Source organism: Ochotona princeps, chromosome X (assembly GCF_030435755.1).
Source record: "Ochotona princeps isolate mOchPri1 chromosome X, mOchPri1.hap1, whole genome shotgun sequence".
NCBI lineage: Eukaryota > Metazoa > Chordata > Mammalia > Lagomorpha > Ochotonidae > Ochotona > Ochotona princeps.
Genome location: NC_080865.1, coordinates 72,933,247 through 72,951,684, shown reverse-complemented (window position 1 = coordinate 72,951,684; position 18,438 = coordinate 72,933,247). Strand labels below are relative to the sequence as shown.

The following is an 18,438-nucleotide window of genomic DNA, read 5'->3' as shown; positions in this document are numbered from 1 at the left end:
CCAGGAACATCCAGCAGAAGCTGGATTGGAACCAGAGTAACTGTTATTTAATTGGCACTTTGGTGGGGATGTGGGTTCCCAAGGTAGCTGTTTAACTCACTGTACCACAGCACCACCCCTATAGTTCTGTTTTATTTCTTCATGAAAAGTTGCCATAGATAAGTCACAACCAGATTCAGGAATAAAAAAAGCTACCAAGAGACCTGTGGGAATCAGGGTGTTGAAAGTGACTATACTAGGAAATGACTTGACTCCATGTGTGCTACTGCCCATTCTATCCCCAGGTAATGTATGCTTTTTGTTTAGGACTTAAAGCAACATGCAGTTGGTATGAAAATGCCAGATTATAGCACTTTCTTTTGTAGAAATGCCATTGTAGAGAGAGATTGTGTATACTGTATAATAGAAATAGAAAAAAAAATCATAAATTTTGAGAATTGAGATTCTAACATTTTTGTTTTTTGTTTTGTCCTTGGTATGTAATTTAATGTACACATGTTTTAAATATAGTGCTTCATTGCATTCAACATATACATGAAACTTATACATACATATACAGATATGCATTGATCATGATCATCTAGGTAAGAATAAAAGAACAGCACTTGAAAGTATCCTTTCTGACCCCTTCTAGTTATTAGTACTCTACAGGGTTACTCCAATATCCTTTTCTATTTTAATTTTTTTTAAAGACTTACTTGTTTGAAAGGTAGAACAATGGAGCAAGATGGAGACAAACACATGGGGTATAGGAGCAAAGATCTTCCATATGCTAGTATATTACTCAAATAGCCACAAAAGCCAGGTCTGGGCCAGGACAAAGACTGGATCCAGGAACTCCATCCAGGACTTCCATGGGCATGACGGGATGGTGCTGCAGCCATCTTCTGCTGCCTTCCCAGACACATTAGCAGGGAGCTGGATCAGATGCAGAACTCCAGAATTCAAACTGGGAATCAGATATGGTATGCTGTCATCACAAGTAGTGGCTTAACTTGCTTTACCACAATGCTGGCCATTCAGTCTGCTTTTGTGTTTTTATATATTTATTTTAAAAGATTTATTTGCTTTTTTATTTGAAAGGCAGATTTACAGAAGGAGATATAAAGTGAAATACATTCCATAGGCTGATTCACTAACTGGGCACTATTGCCAGAGCTGGGCCAGTCTGAAGCTGGAAGCCAGTAACTACTTTTCGAACGCACCTGGGTTCAAGGTGCCAAGGCCTTGGGCCATCCTCTGCTGCTTTCCCAGGGCATAAGCAGAGAGCTGGATTGAAGTGGAGAAGCCAGGACACGAACTGGCACTCATGTGGTATGTCAGTGCCACAGGCAGAGGCTTAAACCTACCATAGTAGGGCTACAGTGCTGGCCCCAGTCTCCTTTTAAAGAGGTGTTTCCTGTGAGCTATTCTAAATAGCTGTCAACTTTTTTCTTTAAGAAATGCAACCTCTTTGTAAGGTGGAATACTGCTATATTTAATATAAGTACATTGTTCAGCTCAACCTCCTTATTTCAAATCTGCTGGGCCAGGGGTGAGCATTTTGACCTAGTGGTTGAGATGCTGGTTCAGACTATCATGTCCTGTGTCAGGAGTGCATGAGTTAAAGTCCAGGCTGTAATTCCTGATTTAAGCTTCCTAAGGTACATGCTAGCAAGCAGTGGTGATGGCACATGTAGTAAGTCTTAGCCACTTAACATGGGAGACCTGGCTCCTAGATGTTTGGAGAGTATATCAGCTAATGGGAGCTCATTTTATTTCTGCCTCTCAAATTAATTAATTAATTAATATAAAATCTTCTAGCTTAGTAATAAATGCTAAATAAAGTATGAAACAAACTAATTAAAAAAAAGAAAAAAATTGAGGGCCAAGCATGGTGGCGTAGTGGCTAAATCATCGCCTTGCATGTGCTGGGATCCTGTATGGATGCTGCTTCATGACCCGGCGGCCCTACTTCCCATCCAGCTCCCTGCTTGTGGCCTGGGAAAGCAGTGGAGGATGGCTCAAAGCCTTGGGACCCTGCACCTGCATGGGAGACCCAGAAGAAGCTCCTGGCTTCAAATTGGATCAGCTCCAGCTGTTTCAGCCACTTGGGAAGTAAACCAGCAGACAGAAGATCTTTCTGTCTCTCCTCTTCCCTCTGTAAATCTGACTTTCCAATAAAAATAAATAAACCTTAAAAAAGAACGTGATCTGATAAAATCCAAATAGACCTATAGATGAGACTGGAGAATGATTTCTAAGCTTTCTTTATATATAAATACACACACACACACACACACACACACACACATATATTTCAGTGTTGTGGGCTTTCTTCTGTGCACAGATGTTATTAAAATATAAAAAGCAGTCAGTTCTGAGTATCCTTTTTCTTTCAGTCTGGGCAAGTTCTGAAGCAAAGAACTAGCAACCTTTGTTTTTCTTGGCTTTCCTAGAACAATAGCCTCAGTGTCGGGAAGGAAAGACAATTGACATCTATGTTGGTCTGACTTAATTCTTGAAGTCTCTAAGGCCAAGCTAGTACATTAGAAGCCTGTTCGATAAAATCCCCACTTACTTTTTAAATCTACAGTACTGTGAAGCCTCTCAATCTTACTAGGAATCTAAACCCCAAGAATTTTTCTTACATAGGAAATACGACAACCCACAGGTACCACATTGGAAGCCAGCAGAGAATAGGAATGTCTTCCTAACCAGGGTTGCTGTGATTACAATATGACAAATAAGAACTGCTATACAGACTGGATCACTCTAATCTGATCCAAAATTTGAAATGCTTCAAAACCCCCAACTTTTTGAGCACTGATATGACACCACACATGGAAAATTTTACACCCAACTTCATGTGGACAGGTTGCAGTTAAAGCACAAATGCCTTAAAAATGCTGCATAAAACAACCCTCAGGCTATGTGTATAAGGTACCTTTGAGACATAATTTCATCTTTAGGATTGGGTTCTGTTCTTAGATCCTGAATATGCATATGCATATATTCCAAAAGCCACAAAAATTCAAAGCACTTCTTGGTGTGAACATTTTGGGTAAAAGGGTAGTCAAACCGTATTAACTAAGAGTTGTAAAGAAAACAGGGACTGATTGCTAATGATCCTGCTACCCTGGAGCTGCTGTCAGTAAGAAAAACTCAGTAACATGTGGAGGTCAGCTCCAGTGTCAAGGGTGTGAATGCCCATTTTCTCTCTATAGAGAAGCCTCTCCTAACTGCGTGTGCTTGGAATAAAAGATATATAATATAGGTGAAATTTGTCTATGTTATATAAATAAGTTAAAAATATGTATACATACATGCATACATGTAATCCAGGAAGTTATTTTATATCCTTTATTCATAGTAAAGGAAAATAGAGAAAAGCAATTTAGTTCTCCCAGCAGAACTTTATATATGGTTAAATTGGTTTTGTGGATCACAATGCTTCTTAAGAGGTGTAACCCCTCTTGTATTAATCATGACCAGCATGGAAGATGTCTAACTTGCATGTTAATGAGCTACATTTCAGAAGATTATTATTTTCTTCTAACTTTCAGAGTGGGTAATTTTATTGGTTTTCCTATGTACTGATGCGATATTTGAAATTCTAGAATATTTATATAGATTTGGAGAGGATATAAGGTATATATATGCAGTTAATACACATGCACATACTCATATTCATACTCACACACACATATCCCTTGTACTCACTGCCAGTGTCCTTCCAGTGGGGATATTATCAAAGTAGGATTTCTGCAAAATGTTAATTGATTGATGTCCATGGTGATGACTTTAAGATGTAGCTGTGCGTAGTGGTCACAGAAAATTAAAATTACCTTTAATTTTTTTTTTTTAGTCTTAAGTCTGCCTTTATCAAGGTTGCTCTTCTAAAATGTAGTAGCAGTCTGTGCTTTAATAGGTGGTATGTTATTAGCGAGAGGCTTGGTTCACCCAAATAGGCCATTTTCTTGTCACTCTGGATCAGTTTCTCCTCCAGAGAAGGCTGAAAGGACTCAGAGGCAATAATCTCCTGGGGAAAGTACTAAAGCATTTGTGTCTCTGGCTGGTGGTTTACAGTCGTTGTGACAGTTAGCTCCCAGAGTGAGAGAAGATCAAATTTCATGTGTAGCATCTATATCTCTTGTTAATACTTGAATTGCTGGACTTCCGGCAGCCGCCTGGCTGCAGGGGGGGCTCCGGGACCAGGGGCGTCTCATGCCTGGATACACACGCCAGCCACCACCTGCACGTGGTGGGCTGCTCCCAGGCGGCCAGTGTGCCGTTGGCTCTAGGCTCCGCCTGCTGGCCACCTGGCCGGGGAGCTCTGGGATTTTGGTTCTTTGATTTGCTACTTAGGTAGCTCCATGCTGAACCCACAGTGCTTTGGGGACGTGAATCAATCCTAAAGATTCCCAATGACAGTAAATCTTCCTCTGAAGAACCTGTAATTATTATTATCTCAACCTCAAACAGCCTATACCACATGCAATAAGATATTGTGAAATAACCAAAGAACCAACAATCAATGCGAGTCAGACTGTTTATGATCTACATCAAAGAACTGTAAAACCTAATATATTTTTAATACCCTATGTTATTCCATAGTGGAGCGGGAGAACAGAGAAATCTTCCATCTCCCTAGAATGTGTAAGGTAGACGTGAAACACAACCTACCAAGATCATAACTGGTAACTCATAAACAACAGACTCGAATCAGAATTAGACAATAGTTAAACTACAAAGACATATAGGGGGATTTAAGAGTGAGCCTGACAACTTCTTAACCAGGAGGTCATATGCAAAGAGCAGGGGAGGACCCCAGAGCGGAGCATGGTGACAAGAGGAGGCTTGTATCCCAACCCTGAGGACTCCCGGATCCTCACCAAGGTCTATCAGTACGAGCACCAAGGACTACATCCCAGCTGCCGGGGAGGCCACGGGGAATTGGAGTGCCCTCGGAGGCCGAGAACTCTGCAGTCATCCACTCCCGCTTGAATCTACCACATGGGATGGAAGAGGTCCAAATCCTGCCTTGCAGGATCCAAGAGCATCGGAGCAACAGCTGGGGGCCCTGAGCGGTCCGCAGAAACAGAGGAACAGTGGACCTCCTTCGGGACTAGGGAGGGGAGCTCTCTCTGGTCCTCGCTTGATTCCAACTTTGGGTCCACCACCTTTCTAGCAATGACCATGAGGATCGCTCCGGAAACCCCTCAAATCAAACAAATAACCAACCAACCAACCAAACAAACAAAAAATCTAGAATAGATAGACAGAGAGCAACGGGGAAAGCCTAGAAGCAGACAGGAAGCAGTCAGCGTGGACTCATTTATATCTTACTAGGTGGGATACAAAGATTAGTTGCTCCTCACTAGGGCATTGAAGATTTCTCTGCACACCCCTCCTAAATCTGTTCTGCACCTAAACTGTTGATATATGTCTTGTTAGAGTTATAAGCCAGTCTAGACTTCCCCCCCCCCCAAAAAAAGCCAGGTTCACCAAAATTACACTTCGACGCTATAAAAAGCTAAATACTACACTGAAAATAGACACGAGACAACGAAATAATAATCTATAGCCATTTTATGGTGTATAAGACCCGGGTGTATATAAACTAAAATCAGATTGTCAATGAAGAAGTCACAGGATGTGGTTAAGAACTTGCATTTTTTTTTAACATATTGGTTACTCAATACTATGTCCACTAATTCCATAACGTTATGAATTGTTGCTGATGTTATGTTGTGGCTTTTAATTGATTGGGATGATACTCTGCCAGCTCTACCTTCAGACCAGAGATGGTCTCCCCAAGAAGCCGTTGAACTTTTCTGGACAATAAGATACTGGACTCTATGCTTGTTATATGCTTGCAATGAAAGAATCTCAACTGAACTTGAACTGTGGCAATGCAGCAAGGTGGAGGAATCCACCATGGGGGGAGGGCTTGGGGAGGGGTCGGGGGAATCCCAGTACCTATAAAACTGTGTCACATAATGCAGTGTAATAAAAAAAATACTTGAATTGTAACATCTTTTATCCAGACTGTTTTTCCTGATTGCATTTACTTTTTCCTTAATATAGTCCAGCAAAATTAAAAAGGGAAGCAAAGGAGACTGTACTGTACTGAAACCTACGCTTATGGCTGCTGTTCCGGTGAGTACAAAGTATGAATATGAACAGATGAGCAGCATTTAACTTACTGCTAGGATTTGGACTTTCTGCTTTCTGGAAAAGTAATACGCTTAGATACGTGTTTTTTTTTTTTAAAGATTTATTCATTTTATTACAGCCAGATATACACAGAGGAGGAGAGACAGAGAGGAAGAGCTTCTGTCCGATGATTCACTCCCCAAGTGAGCCGCAACGGGCCGATGCGCGCCAATCCGAAGCCGGGAACCTGGAACCTCTTCCGGGTCTCCCACGTGGGTGCAGGGTCCCAATGCATTGGGCCGTCCTCAACTGCTTTCCCAGGCCACAAGCAGGGAGCTGGATGGGAAGTGGAGCTTCCGGGATTAGAACCGGCGTCCATATGGGATCCCGGGGCATTCAAGGCGAGGACTTTAGCCGCTAGGCCACGCCGTCGGGCCCAGATACGTGTTTTTAAAAAGAACTTGGCTCTGTTGAAATCCTTTAAATCGTGTAGTAGCAAGTTTCTGAAATGTTTGCTGATGAGCTTTTGCTGATAATTTGAGAATCAGATGATGAAAATGATACAGTTCAAATGAACTAGTGTGAGGATTGGCCACAGTATGTTAAAGTAGCCTATATTTATTTATTTATTTATTTATTTATTTATTTATTTATTTATTTGATGATGAAGTTTGAACCGTTTGAGGTGGTGTTTTAGATATGAAGAATGAAATGCCTTCCAGCTTATGTTGTGTATTCTTGCTGCTCCTATCATAGACCAGACTTGAAATCTCACCCCAGTGTCTTTCAAAGAATTCCTTTTGTACACAGAGTCTGAGATTAGATAATAAAAGTGTGATTCACTCCCAGTATTTCATAAGAATGAAAGGTAGTTTATGATCTCTTTTAACTTCAAATGACAACATTACCACATAACAGTAAATTAGAATAAATCAGAGAAACCTTTGCCTTTTTATTTAAAAGTACTGTAGTGCTCAGCAAGTTTTCAGTCTGAGAGGAGAGGCTTCTGGCTGTAATAAACTGATGCTAATAATAGCTGGAAGATTGTGTACTGCATTCTAGAGTGCTGAGTGCCTTAGATTATCTCACCTAACTTTCCCCTAAGATTCTGGCAAGTAGGCCATCTTTGTCCTCATCTCATTCAAAGGGACCTTGCCCAAAATCAATCTCTCTCTCTCTCTCTTTCTCTCTCTCTGTCACACACACACCATCATCATCATCATCATCATCTCTTTCTACCAGTTATCAAATGCTTCTTTTAACTGCTATGGCTGTCTTGTTTCAGGTAGTTTGGTTTTATTTGTAGAAATGACATATTGGCTTTATTACCAGTGGAGCAAGCTCCCTAGTAAATGCTATAACAGAACACAGCGAAGGGGGTGAGCCGGGTGTCAAGGAAGTAATCTCTGATTTTGGGATTGATGATGTACAGGGTCTACAGATCAGTTATTTATCTGCTAATCATTCCTTGTCCAGTCTTCCCTGCCCTACTTTTGTCCTGAGGCTAACTTTGGTGGGTGAGTTCCTAAAAGCCTCCTTGCTTTGTAGGTTGTGAACAGAGTCATACTATTAGAAGGACTCACGAGAGGTCAGAATTCAGGGCGATAGAGGTCTGTGGGCTTTTGTAGATCTTTGTTCCTTCCCAGCTGAGCTGGAGTTTGGCTGCTGTGTGGCAGTGGTTGGATGATGTCTTTCCATTGGTTATAACCAGTCTCTTTTGTCTTGTAACACTTGTCTCTTCTTCTTTAGATCTAGTGCTGGTAAATGTTCTCTGTTGCTACTCCATCAGTGTGTAGCCAAAACTTGGTGATTCCCTTAGCTCCTCCTGCTTTACTGTTGGCAACGCCCGCGTCGCCACGTACCCCGAGCCGAGCGGAGGGACTAGGGTTGCAACGCAGACAACGCAGAGAGACAAGACAAGGCAACACGCAGTACACCGAATGCCGATCGATGACAGAATGATCTTTATTGCAACTCCAGACTTTCTTTTATACTCTGCTTAGCTCCTCCCAGTAGTGGCCACCCTAAATCCCTTCAGTTCCTCCCAGTGTTTATCCAATCCTCTAGTGGCCACCCTAAATCCCTTGAGTTTTATCCAATCCCTTGGCAGATAACTTGACAATAGGAAGCAGGAACTTGCGGTTAAGCCAGTGGCTATATGTATCAGGCCAAAATTACCAATCCTGTTATGCTCTGAGAAACAAGCTAAGCTGTGGAGTTAATCCTTGGGAGACCGGGGTCTGCATGTCCCCCTTTTTTTGTTTTTTTTTAATGGACGCCTGTCTTAGGTTGTCCAGCAGTCAGTTGACGCCTTACCCGTCATGGGGAGCCCCACCTGGGGGATCCCTGTCTTAGGTTGGTCATCAGCGCTGCCAGATCTTACCCGTCTCTGGCTGCCCATCACACCATGTTCACCAAACTTGAGCGTTAGGGTTTTCCACAGCCAAAACCATCATGGTTTGTCAAATAATGACCTGCTCCCAGGCTTGTTGCCTGCATAGGCGGCAAAGAAGACTAAACAGTACTGCAATCATGGCTACGACCATCAGCCCCATGGCCAAGATTCCGCTTTGTTCCTAAAACATCCATGCTGCCAGTTAAATGCCATTTAACAGGGGTAACACATATATGATGGTAAATCGGGGAGCAGCTGGAGATCTGCGTTTCCCATGGGCAGGATATCAGGAAGTTGCACCACTGCTGTCAGGGTCTCCTATCCTGCAAGAACATCATTAGGAGTGGGATCATGTTGAGTTGGAGCCAAGGAGATTTGTCGTGTAAGTCTCTCGGGAACCCATCTAGGTGTTTCTTCATCCTGGGGAAAAACACAAACAGAGCCTCGCCCCCACGTTAGTACTGGATCTGGTCCTCGCCATTTATTTGTGGCCAGATCTTTCCATTTTACTTGGCCTTTATTCTCATTAGAAGGGCGAAGCCAATGGCGCTCTGCAGGAGCTACATCATTAGTGACAGTTAGAAAATTTAACACATAGATGGCAGATGCCAGTAAGGAATGGGGTGAGCTGCAATGCTCAGCCACATCCCCCTTCTTTATTTTTTCTAAATAAACTTTAAGGGTGCGGTTAGCACGTTCAACAATGGCTTGACCCTGAGGATTATAAGGAATGCCTGTTTTGTGAGTTATATTAAAATCTTGGCAGAACTTCTCAAAACCTTGGCTAACATAGGCCGGTCCATTATCGGTCTTAATTTGTTTGGGGACGCCCATATAGGCAAAGGCCTGTAAACAATGGGCTTCTTTTAATTTCTCTCAAGCCGTTCCTTTACCAATTCAATTGCAGCCTCTAATTTTTAACCCTGTCACAGACTGGTTGGGGGTCACCTTGAAGATGTCTGCCCAAACCTTTTCCAGGAAAGTATCGCTGTCTATTAAGCATATTTGGCACAGGCTGAGAGGTCAATACAACATTCATGGCACTCAACAAATCTCGTCCCCACAGGTTGATAGGAATATGTGGTAAGACATACGGCTGGAAAACTCCTGAATGCCCTTCTTGATCCTTCCACCTTAACAACCTGGCACTTTTCTGTGGCTGAGAAGTTCCTATCCCTTGGAGAACGGTTGGGGTGGCCTCTAATGGCCAGGAACTTGGCCACTGTGCCTGGGATATAACTGTACTATCAGCTCCGGTATCAAGTAAACCTGTGAATTTTCTCCCTTCTATCTCTAACTGTAAGGTGGGTCGGGTTTGCATGTCGGAGACCCAACATGCCAAGGGGCCAGAATGTCCAAATCCTCCTTGTCTATCTCTCTTAAGAATGGGGTTGTCAGTTGGAACCTTGGGGATCAAGATCAGCTGGGCAAATCTAGCTCCAGGTGGAATGATTATAGTGCCTTTGGCTGATTCTGCCATGACCTCTATTTCTGCTGGAGTATCCTCATCTATCACTCCTGGTAGTACCCTGATTCCATCCATAGTAGCACTACTTCTTCCTAGGATCAGGCCCAAGGTATTCTTAGGTAAGGGGCCCCTGACTCCTGTTTTTATCCGTTGGGGTCCCAGGAGCGGGGTCAATACCTCTCCAGAGGTGGCACAGAGGTCCAGTCCTGCGCTACCTGGTGTTGCTCTGAGGAGGGTTGAAATGTCGGTGCTCCTCGCCGTGGGAGAGGGACTCTGGAAGGAGTCTGCGCTGTTCCGGAAGTTACAGGTGTCTGCTGGGCTCCGTACACCTGAGGTTGGGGGGCCCGGAGCGGGCCCCTGACCCCGTTTCCCGATAGGGGATTGCCTTGGGCATCATATCTGGACCTACAATCACTGCTCCAATGATAGCCTTTATGGCATCTTGGACAAGGATCTGGGGCCTGCAAGGATTGTGGGGGTGATCTTCCTTGTCGCAGAATTTTGGGGCACTGTTTTTTAAAATGTCCAGGCTGTCCACATCTGAAACAGGTTTTGGGAGGCGCCCTAGGGTGGGGCTGAGGGTGTTGAACAGCGGCTGCTATCACTTGCCCAAGGGCATGGGTGGAGTCAATATGTCTGCAGATTTTGAGATAATCATGCAGGGACTTATCTCTGTGGAACCTGAGAGCATCCTGACAATATTTATTAGCATTCTCAAAGGCTATATGCTTAATTACTGGCATTGCTGGTTCCACGTTACCAAAGATCTTAGTAGCAACCTGCATAATACGGTCCACAAATTCTTGAAAAGGTTCTGTAGGGCCTTGCAAGACCTTGGAAAGCTGGTCTCCTGTATTAGCATTAGGTAAGGCCTTCCAGGCTCCAAGGGCTGCATTTGCTATCTGTGCATAAACTCCTAGGTCATAATTAACTTGTTGTTGGATGCCCTCAAAAGGTCCAGTGCCAGTAAGCATTTCAAGGCTTCGATCTGCGTGTCCCCCAGCCGCGTTCTGCTCAGCAAAAAATCTGCACCTATCTTGAAAATCCCCTTTCCATAGGAGAAAGTCACCACCATCGAGAGCAGAGCGGCACAATTGCATCCAATCACTAGGAGTAAGATTCAAACTCAAAAAGGATTCTATGAGTGCAAGAGTAAAGGGTGCCTGGGCACCATAATCTTTAACAGCCTGCTTTACATTTTTGAGGTCTTTAAATTGAAGGGGCTGATGCTCCCGGCGAGGGGGACCTCCTCGAACTGGGACCTCTATTACAGGGAAGCATCGAACCCCACCCACCGGCTGATCAGTGAGGCCGTCATTCCATGGCCGTGTGGGGTAATTATTGGGTGAATGGCCCGTGGCTTCCTCCTCAGGAGGAGCGGTAGGGGTCACAAAATTAGGGGCATATGGTGGTGGTCTTGAACTGGACAATTTGCCAGAGGAACGTGCACCTATTCCTTCTTTCTTTAACTTTCTTTTAATGTCCCTAATTTCCCGCTTTAAAAAAATCTTCTCTTTATCCTTAATTTTCCGCTTTAAGAAAACCTTCTCATCTCGTTTGTCCTCACTCTCTTCCGAGGAAGAGGCCTCGTTCTCATCTGAAGAAGAGGCTTCACTCTCCTCTAAAGAAGAGACCTCACTCTCCTCTAAAGAAGAGGTCTCACTCGGGGTGGTTTCACTCGAGGCCACCTCGTTCCAGGCTTCCAAGGACCGTAGAACTTCCCACCCCTGGATTGCTTCAAAAGTAGTCTGTACTTCTCTTAACTGTCTCTCAACTTTCACTTTATCAGTAAATAATGAATCACGGACTAAGCGCCACAAAGAAAAGTTAACAATGGGGAAATTATCTGGGTCTTTTTGTAAACAGGATTGTAAATTGGCCTTAACCTGTTCCCAATCGGGAATACTCAAGTTGCCTGAAACAATAAACCAAGGACTGCTAGATTGAATGGCTTTAACAAAATTTCTAATCATTTTAAATTTAACTGGCATCCCCAGTTGACGTAGAAGTTCTTCAAGCTCGGTGGCCAATTTATTCCGCGAGAAGGCAGAACCCATTTTATCGTCCTTTTCAACGGATAAATTAAACACCAAGACCTCACTATACTTCAAAATAAATCTAAAACCTGACTATACTTCTAAATTAATCGAAAACTTACAAAATAAATCCAAAACCTAGTTATATTTCAAAATAAGTCTAAAACCTAACTATATTTCAAAATAAGACTAAAACCTGACTCTATTTCAAAATGAAACTCCCTCTCCTACCAGTTTAGCAGAGACTTACAATACGTCCCACTTACCTGGATCAGCTGGCCAGCCTCTTGGGACGACCCTTCGTCGTATCCTCTCTTTCTCAATCTCGGTGGGAACCTCCAGATGTTGGCAACGCCCGCGTCGCCACGTACCCCGAGCCGAGCGGAGGGACTAGGGTTGCAACGCAGACAACGCAGAGAGACAAGACAAGGCAACACGCAGTACACCGAATGCCGATCGATGACAGAATGATCTTTATTGCAACTCCAGACTTTCTTTTATACTCTGCTTAGCTCCTCCCAGTAGTGGCCACCCTAAATCCCTTCAGTTCCTCCCAGTGTTTATCCAATCCTCTAGTGGCCACCCTAAATCCCTTGAGTTTTATCCAATCCCTTGGCAGATAACTTGACAATAGGAAGCAGGAACTTGCGGTTAAGCCAGTGGCTATATGTATCAGGCCAAAATTACCAATCCTGTTATGCTCTGAGAAACAAGCTAAGCTGTGGAGTTAATCCTTGGGAGACCGGGGTCTGCACTTTACCAGTAGTGTACCCATCTTTTTGGAAAAAAGAAAAAAGATAATTTGAGATTATTATTTGGTTCACTGCTGGGATGGCCACATCAGCCTACACTGTACTAGGCTGAAGCCAGGAGCCAGGAGTTTTATCCAGGTTTCTTACATGGGTACATGGGCACAGTCACTTGGGCCATCCTCTGCTGTTTCCCTGGTACATTATTCCGGAACTGGATCAGAGGTAGAGCAGCTAATCCCACACAGGATGCCCACACAGGATGCCAGCATTGTAGGTGGTCCTGTATCACAGTACAAGCTCTGAGAATTGTTTTAGGTGGACTATGTTTTTGGAAGATTTAATGAAGGCTGATTTTAACATTTTCACCAATTTTCATTTTAGCAGAAAGGCAGAGAGATACAGAAACGTAGATAGGTCTTCCATCCATTGCTTCACTGCACCAATAGCCTGCACCAGCGAGGTCTGAGCCAGGCCAAAGCCTGGAGCCAGGAACTGTAGCTGAGCCTCCCATATGGGTGGCAGAGATCCAAGTATTTGAGACACTGCCCACTACCCCCCAGACTGCACATTCACCAGAGGCTGGTTTGAAAGCAGAGGATCTGGGACCCAGATGAGTCACTTCAGTATGGGATGCAGGTATCCCAAGTGATGACATAATTGCTGTGCCAAACGCTTGCTCTAATTATGTTTTCAGAGTTTGTTTCTTTTCTGGGTTAGAATAAGATACTGACTACACAGATATTCACAATGTAAAAATCTAGGGGCCTGGTACAATGGCTCAATTGGCTAATCCTCAACCTGTAAGTGCCAGGATCCGTTATGGGTGCTGCTTCATGTCAGGGCTGCCTTGCTTCCTATCTAGCTCCCAGCTTATGACCTGGGAAAGCAGTGGAGGATGGCTCAAAGCCTTGGGACCCTGTACCCGCATGGGAGACCCAGAAAAAGTTCCTGGTTCGTTGCTTCGGATTGGCTCAGCTCCAGCTGTTGTGGCCATTTTAGGGATGGAAGATCTGTCTGTCATTCCTTCTCTCTGTAATTATGCCTTTCCAATAAAAAATAAATTATAAAAAAGAAGAGTCAAGATAAATGCCTACTTGTAAGCAGTGACTCAGCTGGGTAGCAGGTAATGTTAGATAGAACTAGAGTGACTTGATGAGCCACCAGTAAATCTTGCCAACTTGTTCTGTGTTGCGTTCTTTCCTCATTGAGGGCTTTCCACATGTGTGATTGGTATCTAGTGTTGGCAAGAGCAGTGTGAATGGTTCTTACATGTTTGCCTCACTGCGGTATGCTTATTTTTTTTTTCCTGTGTATTGTTAAATGAGGATGATTAAAGCATGAAGTCCTTCTGGGAATCTTCTGGGATTTCTCAAACACAGACCTAGAGAAATATTTTAGTTAGAAAGTCACGGTTCCTGTTGTGGAAATGGAGGAAACAGCATTGGACCGTGTTTGAATGCTGGGGTAGCTTTTTCAGTTGGAGCTGACTTCCTGATTTGAATGGTTCTATTCTGATACCGAAAGACCCATCCATTAATTTATCTATTGTAACTCAACTTAATTTACAATGATAATGGATACTTTAAACATTGAGAACAAGTTATTTGCAAACAAATATACAGTATCTAGTAATTCTTGTTAATTTTCACAAAGTAATTTCAGGAAAGCATTTATTAGTGGTAGTACAAGCTATTTTGTCTGTATTGGCATGAGATTTGACACATTGCAAATCTGGTCCTCTTAATTTTCTAAGTAAGTCTGAGCAAGAAAACTTTTTTTTTTTTTGTAACAAGGTCATCATTAAGAAAAATTTTAATTTTTATGTTGCCTTTATTGTTGCCTTTACTTCTATTAGAATAGAAATGGCCTGAAATACGTGAACTTCAGTTTTTAAAAAAGGAAAGACAAAGTTGCAGAGAGAGGAACAAAGGAAGAGGGATCATTTATCTGCTGATTCACTCCTCAGATGGCTGAAACAAAGCCAAGAGCCCTATCTGGTTCTCCTATATGGGTGTCAGGGTTCCAAGCACTTGGCCTTCTGCTGCTTTCCTGGGCAGATCAGCAGGGAGCTGGATCATAAGTGGAGCAGCCAGCACTTGAACCAGCACTCACACGGCATGCTGGCATCTTAGGTGGTGGCTCAACCTGCTGCACCAAAAAGAACATAAATTTTAAGAAACTGTGATACTGTAACAGGATCACAAAGTTGTAAGAATGAAGAGAAAATGAGTCTTCATAACACAAAAACAAATTCAACATGATTATTTTGCTACTGTTTGAGGATAAGTAAATATAATTGAAAGAACATAAAGAAATCTATGAGAACTAAGTCAATTTTCTATAGTTAACTTTTCTTAAAATTGTATATAAACTTAATGAATATATGTGACTAAAACCATCCCTGTACTTGTCTATATTCTTTATAATTAAGGCTTTGTTTTATATTTCATTGACATGATAATTCTAATTATTTATGGAGTATAGTGATTTTTAATATATGTATTATTCTCATTCTTTTTGAGGTAGTAAACAATGAAAGTCAGTGATATTAATTCTGTATAAAGGAAACAAGTGTGTCCATTATGCTAGAAATTTCTGTCGAGGATGTTATAAATAAGGCATCTTCATTTAAAGATTCAGTGCTGGTGTAACTCTTTTTTGGATTATTGAATATTTTATTTCCCTTTCAGGAAATCATGGATAGAATTTATAAGAATGTTATGAGCAAAGTTCAAGAGATGAATTATGTTCAGAAAACTCTGTTCAAGATTGGGTATGATTATAAATTGGAACAGATCAAAAAGGGATACGATGCACCTCTTTGCAATCTGTAAGTAATTTAATAGGTTCTTTAAATATGTTTCTGTTTTTAAATCTGGAAGATAAATAGTAAATGGCAAGTATATGTAATATGACCGCCATGATCATAAAAGTTGGATTTTCTTCATATTCTACATTTCAGTGCTTGTATCAACATGTAGAGGACCCTGAATTTGATCTGACCCTGGAAATTTAATACATTCTAATGACCAGTCAACTGATTTAGTTACAAAATCTGTTCTCATGGAGAAAAGATTGAAAGAAGAATCTTGAGAGAGTGTGAGAGAGATAAAGCTATACTGTTTGCTGGTTTCCTCCGCAAATACCCAGAATAGTCAGGCTGGCTCATGCTGAATTCAGCAGTCATAATCTCCAACCAGGTCTCCCATGTGGGCGGCAGGGGCCCAAATACTTGGGCCATCTTTTTTTTTTTTTCTTTGAAAAAATGTGTTTATTAAACAGTTTTAATTGTCATAAAATGACTAAAATGGGTTTTAAAAATTAAGGCCCCTCTCTCTCTGTGGATTGCCAGAACAATGTAAAAATAATATCAATCAACCCTGAACACTTTGTCTCTAATGTTAAATTTCATAGTTTCCTAGACATTTATGATTAAGATAAAAAGTGGACTATAAATGACAATTAATGGCCCCTTGTACTGAACACACACTCTGATCAGGTGTACAGTACTCTACTTGAATAGTTAAGCAACAATATTCCAGTTAAAGCATAAATTGGAATTTTAGCAGTTTAAAGTCATTGTTTCCCCAACACTGTCGTTATTTTCTTAAAATAGAATAGTCTAATGCAGGAACACTAGTCTTGACTGTGCTCCCAGGAGGATGACTGACTTGGCTGGCAATTTGTTTTGATTATATTTGTAAATACTCTAATTCAAAATTACATGGCATGCAGGCGTGCAGTATCCAACATTATGGCTCAGATGCATTTAGATTTACATTAAGAATAAGAACTGTCATTCACATTCATTGTATACCCCATTTCCCCCGAGAGAAAAAAAAAAAAAACAGTTACTACCTATTCAAGTTCTAGACCTGGGGCAGCATTAAGGATTAAAACTTATCACTTTCCCAGGCCTTCCCATGTGCAAATAAATCCCTCCTGACAAGCAGTAACTATACAGCCTTCAAGGAAAATTAACACCATCACTCTTTCATGCGCTATGTTTTTACAGATCATCAGTTCTAACAGAGGAACCTCTTCCATTCGAGGACACAGAGGTGTGCCCAGAGTTTTAGCTGGGTCCGTTTTGGTTTTAGTAACTAGGTTCAGTTTGTCACACTCTTGCTAGAAATGTGTCCCATGCTGTGGATTCGCTTGTGGTCTTTCTCGTGGTGCCTCTTCTTCCGATCATGGAGAGTGTGGCAAACTTGCTGACCCCAGATGCGATGGCACCGTCCACAACGCTCCTGTGCTGGAGATGGTGGAGTGGGGCAGGCTGTTGGACTGCAGCAGGGGAGGGGGTACGGGGTTCACGGGTGTTGTGACACTGTTCCTGCTGCTCCCAGCAGGGGCACTGGTGGCATTCAGGACATTGGTGTGTGTCCTTGCGTGGGAGAGGGGTTGGTGAAGGAACAGGATGTCCTCGGTGAGGTCCCACAGGCAGAGCTGCGTGTCCTGGCCCACTGAGCCAAAGCGGTAGGTCACGCTGACAGGACGGTTGTCGGTTGTGTTCCGCTTGGACAGCGTGACTGGATACTGCCGAAGTGGAGAAGGTCCTGAAAGTCCTTGTCACTACCACTGAGCTCCATTGGGTCACTTTCTTCTACACCAGTGGTATAGGGGTCAAACGCCACAACACTGACCCAGGGCTTGTGCCCGTGGCCTCTGGCTATGACTTGGCAGTCTACAAAAGACCAGACTGTCAACAAGTTGTCTTCTCCACCGGTCACGATGTACTTGCCATTGGGACTCCAGCACACGCACAGCAAGCCCCCAAAGTAGTTCTTCATCGTGCAGCTCCACCGAATCAAAGTTGAACACCCGCAGGAACCCGTCCTAGCTCACGTGCGCTAAGAACTTGCCATCTGGGGAAAAAGCAAACTCAGTGAGGGCCCGCTCGCCCACTGTCCACTTAAGGAGAGGGTTCCTTGTGGATTTGCTCTTGCAAGTGTGCATGGCAAAGCTCTCCCCCGCTTCAGGAGCTGGTAGTGGGGGGCCATGGTGCCACAAGTGTGCTCCACATTGTACAAGTAAGTACATGTTCCCACTGGAATGGACTACTAGGAAAAGGCTTTCTGAACTGGGCACCCATCCAACATAGGTGACTCATGACTTATCTATTACTCTTTCCTCATTAAATAGTTTGCTAGTTTCTTTTTTGATTGGGTCTATAAGCTGGACTAGGCCTGCAGAGAAGCCCACTAGGAGAGAGACACTTTCTGCTGTGGCTGTGAGGTGGTTGAAGTCATAACAAGTAGGCTGTGTTCCTTTGTATAACCTTTTATCTATTGGTTTACTCAAGTCAGCAGCCTTGTGGACCCCTTTGTAGATGTAGAAGTAGAGCTCCTGGCCCACATTGAAGCAGAGTTGGTCGCTGTTGTCATTGAGGTTGACAAAGGAGACACGAACAGGGTTGGATCCTTGAGAATTGAAGGGCACCCTGTTGGGCCGGCTGTACTCTGAGTGCGGCAGCAGCTTGTACAGACCTTCCCGGGTGGTGAATTAGGTCTTAATCTCGTTCATCTCCTTCCCTCCTCCCTCCATCACCATCTTGGAAAGCAGTGTTCATCCTGCCCTAAGTGCCCCTTGGGTCATCATTTTTGCTCACCAGAGCATTAGCATGGAGCTGAATCAAAAAGAGAGTAG

At 43.0% G+C, this 18,438-nt stretch overlaps 1 protein-coding gene and 1 pseudogene across 6 annotated transcripts in view; one reads left to right on the top strand and one right to left on the bottom strand.

The window, feature by feature from the left end:
* Positions 1-18,438, top strand: part of ACSL4 (acyl-CoA synthetase long chain family member 4) — a 90,995-nt gene that overhangs the window by 49,179 nt on the left and 23,378 nt on the right. For all 6 annotated transcript variants that reach the window (XM_004590183.3, XM_058659036.1, XM_036497865.2 and 3 more), the window contains exons 9-10: positions 6,070-6,141; positions 15,480-15,619. In XM_004590183.3, the coding sequence (XP_004590240.2) occupies positions 6,070-6,141; positions 15,480-15,619 (212 nt within the window). The remainder of the gene's footprint in view (positions 1-6,069; positions 6,142-15,479; positions 15,620-18,438) is intronic.
* LOC101528964 (WD repeat-containing protein 20-like) lies at positions 16,622-18,342 on the bottom strand (annotated as a pseudogene).